We start from the raw sequence: 15703 nt of genomic DNA, 5'->3' as shown, positions 1-15703 counted from the left end.
TCTCTCTCTCTCTCTCTCTCTCTCTCTCTCTCTCTCTCTCTCTCTTTTATTCTTCTTCCGAAATACTTAGTATCTACGTGCTCTGTTATAATTATTGCACCTTGCCAATAACAAATTAATGTCACCGTTTGTCCTCAAGTATTATACTCATCGACTAAAATTAGAATATATTTTTTCTTTCATCACATTGCATTATCTCTCGTCGAGCAACATATTGTAGCGATAAAAAGATAATAGCTTTCGAGGTATTTTTCATCTTTCTTTCTTTTCTCTCTCTCTCTCTCTCTCTCTTAATTCTTTTTTTTCCTTTCTTTCTTTCTTTCTTTTATCCGCGAGTGACTTTCAGATAACGCAGTACTTACACGTTTCTTCGAGATTTTAAGTCGTCGATAATAAACATTTGATCACAAATGCGTACATACATCTATACGTACATGAATACATGTGCGTAGACGTCAAAAGCGAAAAAAAAAACATAGAGGTCGGCTGACAAAAGGCATCTGTTTGAAAATAATTTTTTTTATACTCAAGCGCTGTTAATTATCATGCTAATTCATTGAATTGAAACACGTCTGAAATACGTGCAAATCAGTTAACATATAGTTTCGTTAAATTCATTGTGGTTTGGTTTAGTCAATTTTATTTAAGATTTTATATCACGTTCTCTTTTGACAATCATAGACCGGATTATTTCGAATAGTGATATTTTTCTTTAGGAGTGAAAGCGAAGTGCGAAGAAATTGATTGTATAAAACAAAGAAGACATCTCTTTTGTTTATTCTCTATTTGTCATGTTTCATTAATTTGTTCTTTTTTTTCTCTTTTTTTTTCTCTTTTTAGTACATTCTTCTGTGTAGCAAGTTTCTTGTTACGCATTTATAATTATGAGTAAACGTGTTACGTTTAAGACGAAAAGGAAATTAGAAACGAAACAACGCCAGTTGGAAATCGATTCAATTGTGGTTTCCTGTGTTTGAAAGGCGCGCGCGCATCCAATCAAAGCTGTTGTAATTAAGTCTACGTTTCGTCATGCGAAACGCGAGACTTTATCTTTCGACCTTGATTTTTTTCCTTTCGTCTTGATCGTGCACGGATCAATGAGCGAACGCAACGGATCAGTCATGATACAAGTTTATTGAATCACTGCTCTTGCAAATCAACAATTGTCAGTGGACCATTTGGTCCGATTCGCGTTTTATGTTTCGTTATTTTTATTCCCGTTCTGTCTCTTTTTTTTTCAATTTGTTTATTTGTTTTTTTTTCTTCTATCTCTTTTTTTTTTACTTCGTCTAGAGGTACCAAAATTTTCTTTTTAATTATACTCGCCACCGTCGCCTTTTACACGATGATGATGATAATGACTTTGTTGGTGGTAGTGGTAATTAATAATCATAATAATCAATAATAATGGTAATAATTAATCGTAATAATGGTAATATACAATAATAACGAGATATACTAACTGCGATAATAGTCAGAGTCATAACAAGTAAAATATACATATGCTTTTAATGTGTGTCTGTGTATGTATATATATTATATTTTATATAAATATAATTATATATATAAAGATTTGATATAGCAAGTAAATAGCCAAATCAATTTTCTTCATATTCAATCGAGATAAACCTATACATGTACATACAATAGTAAAATTTCCTTTGATTCGTGATATGGCTCTTTTGTAACGAAACTGAGTAACGATATAACGCCTACAATGGTTCTGGTTTGTTCGTTTCTCGTGAATTTCTCTCTCTCTCTCTCTCTCTCTCTCTCTTTTACACACACGCTAATGCACGCAATACATACGCATCCTCATCGATAAAAATTGTATAGCTGTTGTTTCTGGTATTATTAGCTAATTATATATATATATATATATATATATATATATATATATATATATATATGTATATATATATATTATATTATTATATGTGTGAGTGTGTGTATATATATATGTATATATATATATATATACACGATACAAGATTCGGCACATGATGAGTGATGTTTGTGCTCGTACATAGGTGTGTAGGTAAATATATATATATATATATACACATATATACACATATAAATATATATATATATACATATATAAATATAAATTTATATATATTTACGAATATGTATATGTGTGTATGCATCAACGCGGTTTTGTAAGGAAAAAAAGAAAATTCTTCGAATCGTATTCCAATTATCAATATACACGCCTTTCATTAATTAATTTTACTTTCACAAACATCCACACACACATGTGTTAACTCCCTTTCTTTATCTCTCTTTCAGCATCCCTATCAATATTCGTGTTCCCAGATACTTTTTTTTTCTTTTTTTTTTTCTTAGATTAACAAATTCGTAGAGACATTGGAGCTCGACGCATTCGGAAAAAAGAAAAACAAGATCTTGTTTTCTCCACGTTCCCTTTTTTTTCTTTTTCCTCATTCTCACCTGTATTTTTTTTTTTCATTTAAAAAATGACAACTTCATTAGCGCTTACATTAAAAGCTATACCATCGAAAATATTCTATTATGTTTTACGAATTGAAATTCCCTTAACTCCAAAACGTTCCGTTTTACGTGCTCGTCTTGGCAAAACGAGATTATTCTCGCGAAATTATACTAATCTTGAGATTACTATCGAATATCTATTCGTTTTCTGTATTGTTATATGTTTCAGCATTGTTTACTCTCTCTCTCTCTCTCTCTTTCTTACGTTTCGTTACTTTGCGTTTCCTCTTTTTTTAAGAAAGTCGACGAAAATGCGTCGGGTATCGTCCAATGTAGATCTTCCAACGTATTAGCACATTAAATTCTTCTTTATACGCATCTAGATTCTTCTTTATATGCTCGTTAGATTCGTCGAAGGCTCCAACAAAGATTTTTCTTAAGACACTTCGTGGAAAGATCGATAGATCGATAAAAGTACGAGCACGATTGAACGGATACGGTATACGTTTTCCTTTGCTTCCTTCTTTCTTTTTTATTTACAAATGTATCTTCCGACATTTCAGCTATACTCGAGGTTGGAAAAATGCAATCGCTCGAGAATGGGAAGAAAGAATTTCCGTAATCGACATTCTCAAATAATTTCGAATGTCGTACAAAAGAGAGACAACATTGCTGTCGTACATTTTCTCTTATATAATATCACTGCGAGAGCACGGAGCATCTTTTGAAGTAACTCGAGTATATTTATCATTGGTTACAAAAAATTACGGTGCGTAAATTATTTATCTTTATTCTTCAATATAGAGAGAACTCGATACTTCTTCTTTCTTTTTCTTTTCTTTCTTTCTTTCTTTTATTTTTTTTTTTCTTCTTCTTTTGCTATCGAGGTCATCAATTCGACTTGAATACTCAAGTACAATTCTCAAACGCTCCGCACGATAACAAATTAATTCTATTTCGAATTTGACTATTTGAATATCCGATGGTAAATCGGCGGACATGTCTACGAGATATTAATCACGAAACCTACCTGAGCTCGACTATCTATCAGCTTAGCAATTAATAACATCTCTCTCTCTCTCTCTCTTTCTCTCTCTCTCTCTGTTTTCTCTTTTAATACTCCTCTCATTTTTCGTTCCGTCCGAGATGTGAACAATCAGATACGCGTATCGTCGAGCTATAGATTCTATTTATATTTTTAACGCTATTTCGCCTAGGAAGTTTCGCGTTTCGAACAATTTACATACGTTCAATTTACGATGGACAATCGCACCGGTGTATAACGTTTTATCAGGAAAAAGAAGCAGAATAATATTTCTCTTTCTCTCTTTCTTTTTGTCTTTGCTCTTTCTTTCTAATTTTCTTTTCCCTTCTTTTTGTCTTCTTCTTTCGCCAGTTTCGCCAGCGATTCAACGGCGCAAATTATACGAACGCTTTGTGAAATCAGCGTCGCTTCTATATGTCCAAGCTACGTTCACGAATATTATCAATGTATTCGAGCCGTAGATCAATCCATTAAGAATCAGCTCGACGCCACGAAAAAAGTTACAAATAGCTCGTGACGATTCGGAGCGTGTGTTCTCATCTTCGTTCTCTTCTTTTTTTATTTTTACAAAAGATTTCTAAACTCGTGAAAACGCGTCTCGGCTAAACTTGAAAACGCGTCTCGCTAAATTATCTATTTCCTCCAATTACACACTCTCCGATCGTGTCGTATACGACCGACCGTTTATCTAGCAAAGCTACGCGATAGAAAAACATGTTCGTATGTACGTCCTTTTTTAAAAAAGATATGACGCCTTTTAAAAGCTCTTCACTGTTCGTTCGTCTTTGTTTAGCTCAAAAACTCCGAACATTTTGCTGTAAAAATATTTTTCATTGTTAGACCTCGCTCTTGATAGTAATAATGATAATGATAATAATAATAATGGTAATAATAATAGTGATAACAATAAGAATCCTTTTCTTTATCTTTCATAAAAATTACGCTGCAAAATTTCATTGCGTGTCCCCGAAAAAATTTTTCTCATTCGATAAAATCTTTCCCGTTAACTTCCAAAATCACTGGCACATTTTCTTTTCTCTTGTATTTTTTTCTTTTTTTTTTTTTTCATCGATCGATGAAACAATTTTTTTTCGTTAACTATAGGAACGTCTATTTCGTTCTTCCTTAAAATGAATTCTATCGTTCGAATCGTTTCATTGTATGTTTCAAAATTGATACGTACGCATACATACATACATACAAGACGATCGTCCCGAGATTTAATTCTAGCCAATATCTCGCCTTCAAGTCGATCGTTTGATAAGGAAAACAAAAAAAAAAACGACGATGTATATATAATAATTAACTAATGAAGGAGGAATTCGTGTGCGCATAATGGTTCGGCCGTTTTAATTCGGCTTAACTATAAACAAGACTCGAGCTACTCTTACAATTAGAAGTAGTAGTTGTAGTAAATATTAAGTAATTGTAGTAGTAGTCTTATTAAAATATCGGTGTAAAAATAGGTATGATAAAGGGGCGCCGGGTCGTCGACGACCCATTTTCTAAATCAAATCGATTATTTCCTTTTAGTTGTGATGCGCGCCTGATAAATTATAATATACTTTTTTTTCTCTCTATTATTTCTCCTTTCACTTTTTTTTTCTTTATATACATACATATATACATACATACATATATATATATATGTATATATATATATATATTTAATCAATCTTTCGCTTGAAATCTGGACCTCGTCTTCAAAATTTCCACCGGGTTTAAAAATAATAATCCCGGAATTTGTTTCTCTTATCGTTATTTAATCTCGTTTCTGTAAAATTTTTTTTCTCTTTTTTTCTTTTTTTTTTCTTTTTTAACCAACTAGACGACAATCTTATACACCGCAAAATCATCCATTAATATTTTGTTTTTATTAATTTTTTTTTGTTTTTCCTTTCTTTCTCCGTCTGAAGCAGGTCCCACGACGAAACTCTTTCGCGAAATCGTTCCTCCTCAAGGACACGGGTGTGGGATTCTTCTTCCTCGTACCCTTCAACCTTTCTCTTCTCTTCTCTCTCTCCCTTTCTCTCTTTTTGTCTCTCTTTCTCGGTCGTTCGAAAAAGCCGTTTTCAACGGTCAGGTGTGTGGCATCGTACCTTACCATCCTTTCTTGATATTTCCTTTCTCTCGAGAAATTTATGCCACGTTTGACGACCCAGAGCGTCTCGAGACACCCTGAGGTCTCAGGTCACGTCTACCACGAGTCCGTGAACCCGATCATTGGCTGGCTGCTACGTCAGCAACTTGAAGAACATCAGGGCTAAGGATATGTTGATGAAGAGCACCAGCATTACCAGCTGTTGCCGGGAGAACCAGTCCTGCAAAATGTTTAATGTCAAATGAGTTTGATGTATCATGTGGTAAGATTTTTTAGTTTTTGTTATTTTTAACTCTTTCATTATCATTTGGATTATCGAAATCAAAATTTCCTCGGCGTTATTATTTTCATGAAATATATAGCGCGATATGATATTGTTATATGAATTGTATTCTCTGAGGATCGGGAGTAAAGTTTCTAACGTTTCTATGTGAACAGTTCGTTATTGCATCGGTAGACAAAGAGGCATAAGCAGGCCTTGGTTTCGATATGACAAGGATATTCCTTCCACCGACTACGACACTCTTTATGACTCACTGCTTTTCAGATGCAACGTGTAACACACACACACACACACACACACATATATATAAACATACGTAAAGCAACGTTATTTAATGGCATGGTTTGCGATACTTTACGTTAATGCAGAATATTGGTTGAGGGTCAACGACCGAGAATAACGTAATGAACATATATGTATACGTATATGTATACGCGTATATATATTTACATGTACGTATACAACGGCCTTGTAATTTTTATTTCGTCCTTAAACGAGTCATATATGATTCGTGACACATCATTGTTTATACGCAAAGTTATCTCGCTGAATAAACGTTATACATACGAGAGTACACTCGCCTTTTTATTTATCTCTATTACGCCAGACGAAATTTTTTTATCGTCATTCGATTACTTTCCGTCTTACTCCGTTTTATCCAAAAAAACATTCGGATATTACGCGTAATAGAATTTCTTTTTCTTTCTGTCCCAAGTATGTGTAATTAATCATTATTACCATTGTTACATTCATGAGTAAAAATGAGGCCGTCTTTTTCACGAAAGAATTCGCACGGTCGAGCCTATGTTTGCATTAGCTCGAACGAGTTCGACGATAGCCTTGTAGGCTATATGCCTATAGATCTACGTGAGACTCGTTAAATGTTGTACTAATAAAAACACTTGGAAGTGACGACGAACGAAGTAAACATCCTGCAATCGAACGCAATCGAATTCAACGAACGGATGTACCTTGATATTTCATTTTTTTTACTTGGAATTTTAATAAATAATAATTTAATAAATAATTTAAATCAATCGATCGAAAAAAAAATGAGTAAGGCCAGCCGCCTATCGACTACTCGATATCGATTACGAAATTTACAAAAAATAGAATCGATCGATTTGACTTCGGAGGAATTCAAAATAAGAACTTATTCCTGATCTGATTCTAGAATTATTCTCGAGACTTGGCAACAAGATTGAATCGAGTTACGTGAATAACTGACGTTAATTGACAAATTACATCCTTCGACTGGTCTTTCACGTACGTACTTGCATATACCGATTCGAAATCGAAACACAAAACGTTCGAGAAATCGGATTAACGTTACTCTTCCTTTCACAATCTTGCGTCATTTCCATTCCAGAACTCTTTGAGTTTTAAGCCTGCTATTGTTGTTACTGATCGTTCTGTCTCTTTCTCTCTCTCTCTTTTTCACTCTTCTACTTTTTCTTTACTGTACTCTAAATTGAAACATAACGAATGCTAGAAAAGTCTTTGCGCGAGTGACACGTCTAAATTGATGATCATTTTTTTATTATGCATATATATGTGTGTCTGTGTGTGTGTGTGTGTGTGTGTACAATTTCTGATTATCTTTGTTCCGATATACTCCTCACTGTCTCACGTCATTTCCGTTTATATCGGACCACGGTTAGTGATTTCGATAAAATGACTCTCCTCTTTTCTCTCTGTCTCTCTTTCTGTCTCTCTTATTTTTCTTTCTCTCTGCTAAGTAGATTATGACTTTTTATTTGTTTACAAAACTATTCGGAATATCGTTGTGATAATTTGGATAAGAAACGATTTTCTGTATCTCAGATTCTATTTTACAGTTAACTAAAAACCTGCTCGTCCTCTTTGAACGTTCTTAATTATCACATTCTTATGCTTCGCGACGCTTAGTATGAATACGATTATACTGATATACATGAGTATTATATATCGGTATAATTAACATTAAGTATTATATATATATATATATACACGCTGTTGTGTCTCTCTCGGAAGTATGCAGTTATGCATCTTGCGAGATATTGGGTTATGAAGTTAATTAACATTTGGTTTTAATAAGAATCAATGCTTGTAATAAAATGCACTTTAATCTTCTTCTTATTAATTTTCTTCAAGATCTTGAGATAACGAGAAATTTCAGAAGAATTATGCCTTTGCATTTTAACAATAACAATTTCTGATAAATATATACAGTGGCTCGCGAAAGTATTCGGAGGTTCGGTATTAAAATTTTAAACAATAAAAATACACATGTTTGACTTATATTCTGAAAGTAATCTTGGAATTACTATAAAATACGATTACGAAATTTTGAATGTACGAAATTTGAAATAAATCGAATAATATTTATTAAAGTTGTGAAACATTCGCTACAAAGATGTATTGAAACAGAGTCGAACAATAAAAGTATTCGAATGCCTAGAGATCAAGCTATGTTTTTGTAGAGAAACTGTAAACGTTGGTAGATTTAGTCGATGTAGTGACATCTTGTAGCGAGTTTCGTTCTTCGTTGTGAGTAACGTTAGTTCATGTAATGGCAACGAGACCCAATAATCGAAAACGCAGATATGTGACGGTGAATTAATATTAAAATTGCATAAAATAAGCAAATTGCCGAATTAGTGAGGCAATTGCAATAAATTGTATTATAATAATTACATTAAATCGTAATTATTATACTTACAATAACATTACAAATACTTACAATAAAATTATATTATTTGTACTTACAATAAATTATATTATTAAAAAATTAAGAACCGAAGTACGTAAATATAAATCGTTCAAATAAAAGAAATAGTAGAGAAGAGAAAGTTATTATACGCGAAATAAAAAAGATCCGAATACTTCCGCTACAAAACTAGCTGAAATGGTTCCTAATGACTTTAAAAAGGATGTTGATCCCGTATTATATCTCAAGATTTTACGCAATAACGATTTTCGTTGTAGAATTAAAAGAAAAACCATTCATTAACGATACGAATCAAGTGAGTCGTTCAAAATTTGCAAAAGAATACATAAATGAAGATAATGCTTTCCAGGATAAAGTTATTTTTCGCGAAGAAATCAAATTGAATATATTTGGATTTGACGGACGTTATTATGTTTGGAGAAAACCCAATTCAGAAATAAAGGTTAAAAATTGACTTAAAAAAAATTACGGCGATCGTTTCGTGATGTTGTGGGGGCTGCGAACGATATTGAAAATCTTATTTTTATCGATGGCATTACAAATAAAAATGAATATATAAATATAAAGGTAATATTTGAAATATAATTTTCCAAAACAATTTAAAAGAAAATGCTGCGAAATTAGAGTTATAAGAAAATTTTGATTTCCAACAACGATGACTCGAAGCATTGTCAAAATTATAAAAGAATGATTATTGCCTAATACACCATATGTATTACATATACTTCCACAAAATCCGGACATTAATCTCATGGAACATTTCTATGGGAAAATCGGCGAAAGATAAAAAAATTATGATACCACTTTGAAATATGTACTCGATAAAAGATTTTAGAAATATAGAATTCTATTCGTCCTACAACAATTGAAAAACACAATATGCAACATCGTCCATAATTGAAGTCAAGGAAGATTCAACTAAATATTAATATAAAATAAATGATCTCTTTCGAATATTTTCCCGACTTTGTTCCAATATATCTTTGCAACGAATGTTTTATAAGTTCTATAAATGTTCTTCGATTCGCTCGAAATTTTACGTGTACATAGTTGTGTCTTATAGCAGTCGCAAGATTACTTTCAGAACTTTAGGTAAATACGAATGTTTTTATTATTTATAATTTTAAGAGCTAGCGTTCGAATGCTTTCGTGAATTACATTGTAACTCGAAATACTATACATAGAATGAATAAATCTGCCGAACGTTTGAAAAATATATGCGACATCTATTTTATTCTCTAACGTCTGGAGAAAGGAATTTTCGTGTTCCTTCAATAAACGGGAATGTTCTGAGGATCCCGAAAAAGAAAAGGAAGGAGAGGGAAGGAAAAAATGAAAGATACTTACTTTGACCTGAGGACTGACCAGGTAGAGAAGAGGATTGGCCCTGAGCCTTTCTCTCTCGTCGATCTGCCTACGGATTTCTTCTCTCCTCATACTACTTAGAACACTAACTTCTTCCCTTGATAATGGTGCTGTTGCTGTTAATTGAATACCCTGGGCCACATCCGGCAGTGACTTTTTTCGTTGAAGGGTCATTGCTGCGACCGGCATCGCCTGTTGGAAAGGAAAAGAAAAACGGAAAAAAAAGAGAGAGAGGTGAAGCTCGTGTACAGGAATCTTATAATTTTAATACTATTACGCCTAACGATTTAGCAGAATTATTGATTCAAGAGTTGTAGAAGATTTTTTTATAATTTATATATATCTTTATATATATCTTGTTTTTTTAATCGTTTATTTACGTTACGACTGAGAACGAAGACACTTAAGCGTGTTAGAAAAAAAGGAACACTTGAGGACGTTAAAAAGAGGTCGTCTGGAACAATTCCAGAATCCAAAGTTGGCCTCATAAACGTAACATTGGCTGTGCAAGGTCGAGTACTCCGAGCCCGGCTAAAATCATCAATCCGTTGACCTTGAAAACGGATTCCTCTTATCGATCGAGGATCGCCGAACGCCCAAAAATGTTGATCTATTCGAGAATATACGTTCACCTTCCTAGAGTGAATGACTCATTTCGATTATGTATAAAAAAATAAAGAAAAAGAAAAGAAAAGAAGAGAAAAGAAAAAGCAAAAACGAAGACAAACAAAGTTCTTTAAAATCGAAATCGTTCAACGATGCTCAATGATTCTATCTTCTTTCCTTCGTCGTGAATTTAATGCTGCCATTGACGTCTCGCTCGAGAAATAATCGCGATCTCTAGCGAAGTATAGAAAAATAGAAATCGTGGGAAAGATGGAATAGAAGATGAAGAATAGTAATAAGAAAATGTCGAGCCGGCGGACGAAGGGATACGGTCCTTTTCGTACCTCGACAGGGGGCGCGACGATCCAGGACTCGGACGCCCTCCTGGCCATTAGAGCCGGGCTGCAAAGAAGCGCCTCCTCCTCCTCGTCGGGCTCGGACCAAAACATTTTTTTCCCCTCCTCTTTGCAAACTTTTCAAAATCGAGCTTCGAGAGTTTCGCAGGAGTGAGGTCCGCAACGTGAATAACTTTCTTTCTTTTCTTTTCTCTCTCTCTCTCTCTCTCTCTCTCTCTCCCTCTCTCTATCTTTCCGTCTTATTCTTTTATTTTGTTTTCTTTTCTTGCGTTTCTTTCTTTCATTTATTTATTTATTTATTTTCTTTTCTCTTTTTATATTACTGCGTCACCAAGGTTCTTCTCCAAGGTTCTTCGGAATTGTTATTTTTCTTTTTCCTCCTTCCCTAGATCCTCTGTCTTTTCTCGTCTCTTCGATATCGAACCTCCGATTTTTCGATTCCAAGTACTCAATTTGTCTATCTACTCTTTGTCTTATCTCATCCAGATACGACGAATCTTTTGAAGCGCGGAATAGACGATTGGAAAATGCGGATCCACGGCCTCCTGGTTGGGAAGCCAGGCCGCAGACTGATCGGCCCTGGCTCAACGGACCGAAATAGAGCGATGCCCCACTATTTTTGCGTCGAAATAACTTCGACGCGTCGCGACGCGTTCGCTTCGTTTCTTTGCTTCTCTTCGATCACGATTGCCAGCTTGTTTCTTTTCTTCTTCCTTTTTCTTTCTTTCTTTCTTTCTTTCTTTCTTTCTTTCTTTATCGATTCATCGCGAATTTTGAAATATTACCCCCAAGTCTCCGTTCTATTCTCATTCTATCCAACGACAATTCTTTTCTCTTCTTTCTCTTATCCGATATTTAAGTTATTATCTCGAAACTTTTCAAGTCGTTAAATTCGTCGTACAGAACGTTTCCTGTTTTACTTGAGATATAATTATACTCGCGAGAGTCCTTATTTAAGTTTATTACGATCTCGTACGCCTCATGTTTCGTTAATTTCGTAAATTAACGTGTCGTTAACGTTTATCTCTGTCTCTACGAGCCGCAATTATAGCGCGTAATAATTAATAGAATCATCCCCAAGCTCGAGCTCGTTCAAACGCATCGAACGTTTTCAATATTTTTTCGAAGATCTATGTTTATTTATCAGCCGGGAATATCGGAGATATTCAAGCTTTATTCGCGTTTTTATCAAATTTACGACTTCCTCGGATGTCGCGATTCCCTCCGGAAATATCTTCGGTACTGCGGACGATATAAAAACAAAACTGCAATTCGCATCGGCTGATTCACGCTTTTGGCACGCGAATAAAGTCGTAATGATTTTCATGATTCATTTATTCGTACCTTTCTAGGTAAGACGTGGAATGAGAAGAAGATTGAGAAGAAGAAGAAGAAGAAGAAGAAGAAGAAGAAGAAATGAAAAGTTTACAGCTGTTCTCCTCTTTAACGTATTTTTCATGATCAGATTCGATCGTTCGACTTTGCGAGATCGTTGCCATTTTTTTCCTTTCTCTCTTTCTTTTTTTTGTTGTTTTTTACATTTAAACCGTAAGTTACGATTTCGCTGCCATTGCAAGCGCAACGAAGCGGATGTTAATTAGCTTAATTAATCTACAGTGTTTTACACCCGCGATATTTTGACCCCCAAACTACATTAATATTCATAGACCAAAACGTTATGATAAATTACTCGCGTTATTTTGTTAGATCGTATTCTCGGGTGGCTCGTTTCCCTTCGTATCATATTTTCATCGAACGGTCGCGATTCTCGCGCGAGATTGATCACGCGATCGATTTTATATCCTTTTCGTGGAAATTTTTGTTTGACTTTGAGGTAAGGAAGGAAGAAACGATTTCTTTAGTCGATATACATTAGAAACATGAGCAGGGACTCGTCTCCTCCCGATTGTTCTTTGACTTTCTTGGAACACAGTCAAGGCTCGATCAACCGATGGTACTTTCTTGCGTAAAGTACGTTTTGGCACAATCCTTTCTAACAACGATCACGTAACAATGCGGAGCTTTCCAATTCAGAAGCACGTGCGTAAGGTTTACACAAAGTCGAGAATATATAAGCGGTATTATTTTTCGAGTAAAGAACAAACCGTCGTTTCTACTCCTTCTTTCAGCTAAGGCTTACGCTTATCGTCTCTTTTCGGATAGGAGATCGGATTCAAACGATAACGATCTCGTATTACTAACGATGTTAGGATTTCGAAGTTTCATGAAATTAAATTCTCGGCGTACGGTCGATATACTTTAATCTCTCCCTTAATAACATAAACTGACACATCGTATACATAAATACATTCAATACATCGAGTCAACACTTTGTAACATCGTTGTGTGTGCGATGAATAAAATTCTGTGAATTTATCATCACGATTTATAATTGGTACGCGAAATGTTGATCTGGAACGTTTAGCTGACGTGGAAAGTTTCGCTTTGGATTCTTCGTGCGGCTCGCAATGATTAAAAATATCGCTTCGATCGAAGTCAAAGAAAAGATCTTTCTTTCTTTTTTTTTTCTTTTGTTTTCTTTCTTTCTTTTTTTCTTTTTCTTGTTTTTCTTTTTTTCTTTTTTTTTCTTTCAGATACATTCTGTCACCCGCACGAGTAAAAAAGTTTATGTCTCTTATTAATTTTACAAGGTGAAGACACTTTGAGAGAAACTTTGGCACTTGAGTAAATCTTCGTACAGTTACATCGTCATCAACGTGGAGAACTTTTCCAAAGTTTTTCCGTTTTGGAAACTCGCAAACCCTTCGGCTGAGAGGAAAATCATTGCAAATTGAAAAGAGTTTTTCTTTTAATTTTTTTCGATTTTTCTCTTCTCGCGTTCTGCTTTTTTTTTTCTTCTTTTTTCGAGCACTTTTTTCTTATTGTATTTTTACTATCGATCAACGCTGCCCTACTCTTGGTCGTCGTCCTATGCGCATACATTCTTTAGGCACGACCGTATTTGTTTTACGAGTTAGATTTGCCACGTTGAATCTACCGTCAATTGAATTTTTATCGCGTTCCATTATTTCTTCTATTTTTACTTTCCAAAAAATTGACCGAAGCACGGTTTCTTTTCTTTCATTTTTCGATATATACAAGTGCAACACAAATTTACGAGAAGTAAACGAATATTTTTGTTACTTTATGCATCGGAAAGGTTCAACGTGGCTTACGAACAACTATACCGATAAACGTTACGATCGATTATTAAAATGTAATAGTAAAACGCAGAAACATTTCGTGCAGGTGTCAGAAAATCGGTGGAAGGAATGAAAGGTTCGTGTGAGAATGCGAAATCGATTTGTTTTATCCTTCGCACGTTTTGATTATTGTCCAAAAGGGTGAAATGCGGGTTAGATACATATGTAGTATAGGAATATAGGCCTTGACAAGTAGGACTAATCTTTATTAATCCGTCGGAACGTATTACTCGCGTACTTTGTCATTTGCGTTGCGTTTTATTAAAAAAGTTAGTTGGCACGTCGTAAATTCCATCGAGTTGCTTTACGCATTGTAATATTAGAAATAATAATAATAACAGTAGTAGTAGTGTAGTAGTAGTAGTGGTAGTGATAGTAGTAGTATCAGTAGTACCAGTAGTAGTAGCAGTTGTAATAATAATAGTAGTAGTAATAGTAGTAAAAGCAACGCGTTAGAAAAATACTGTCTCTGATTTAAAAAACAGGAAAAACAAGCGGCGTGGAGGTGGAGGGTTAGAGATTTATTTGAGGTCTTCTCCTTTTCGTTTTCGTTATATCGATTGAAATCATTCAACGATAACAATGATATCAACACAAGTGCAATGATCATTGAATATGACTTTACGATAGGAGAAGTGATCGAACGTGTGTCTCGGAAATGGTTGTCTCGTGCAAGAAGAACGACGAAATAGTAATGTAAAAGGTCGGGAGAGAAAGTCGTAAAGAACGTTGAAAGAAGAGTGAAATAGTAAAAAAGAAAGAGATAAAGGAAGAGAGAGAGAGAGAGAGAGAGAGAGAGAGAGAGAGAGAGAGAGAGAGGGAGGAGGAGGAAGTAAGGGAGGGAGGAGAGAGAGAGAGAGAGACAGATAGACAGACAGACAGATAGAAAAAAAGAATTTTAAATACGGTTAAAAAATTGGTCCCCGCCTCCACACCGCGCGCCACTCCTCCTTACCTTTTAACTTTCTCCTTGACTTAATTTAATGTAATTTACTATAATTTAATTTAATTTAATTAACGAACGTAAGAATAATGAAATCGTATCTGTACGTATGCACCCGTCTCCCATTTCTTTGTGCTCGTCTCGAAATTCTTTCTTTTTTATTATTCGTGTTCGTTATTTGCGTATGTGTGCTCGCGCGCATGTATTACGATCGTCGTGTTCAACGAACTTTTAAATGTTTGCATTTGTATTCTTTTCTTTTTTTTTTTTTCTTTCTTATTATTTTCGTTCAAAAAGATAAACGAACGAGATGATGAATGAATGTCTACTTTGATTAATTACTCTTAATAAAGTTGAACTAATCGAACGAATTATGGCCCTGTAATACTTTGTAGATTTTTCGATTTTACTTCTTTCGTAAAACTATTTAATACGTTATTACATTCATCTAGACATAAAATACAGACACTCGTTTATATTCGTTTAACATCTTTCATATTATTATTATTATTATTATTATTATTATTTTTATTATTATATATTCTGGACAACAGTCTCTAAAATATTATTTAGTTCTCCACTGAGACCTCTCCGTTCTCTCTTTTTTCGTGCGGAAAAATAAATCGGAGGGCATTTC

The 15703-nt window shown here is 34.3% G+C and overlaps 1 protein-coding gene across 1 annotated transcript; it reads right to left on the bottom strand.

Moving 5' to 3' along the window:
- Window positions 1-3334: 3334 nt before the first annotated feature.
- On the bottom strand, window positions 3335-14454 carry LOC122628133. The gene is made up of 3 exons (XM_043810042.1): window positions 10909-14454; window positions 9941-10150; window positions 3335-5820 (listed from the first exon to the last, which is right to left on the bottom strand). Exons 1-3 carry the CDS (start codon window positions 11011-11013, stop codon window positions 5734-5736), a joined length of 402 nt encoding a protein of 133 aa, XP_043665977.1. The 5' UTR covers window positions 11014-14454; the 3' UTR covers window positions 3335-5733.
- Window positions 14455-15703: the final 1249 nt, after the last annotated feature.

This window comes from Vespula pensylvanica, chromosome 3 (genome assembly GCF_014466175.1).
Source record: "Vespula pensylvanica isolate Volc-1 chromosome 3, ASM1446617v1, whole genome shotgun sequence".
Taxonomy (NCBI): Eukaryota; Metazoa; Arthropoda; class Insecta; order Hymenoptera; family Vespidae; genus Vespula; species Vespula pensylvanica.
The sequence above is the reverse complement of the archived record's forward strand: the minus strand, read 5'-3'. Positions and strand labels throughout refer to the sequence as shown.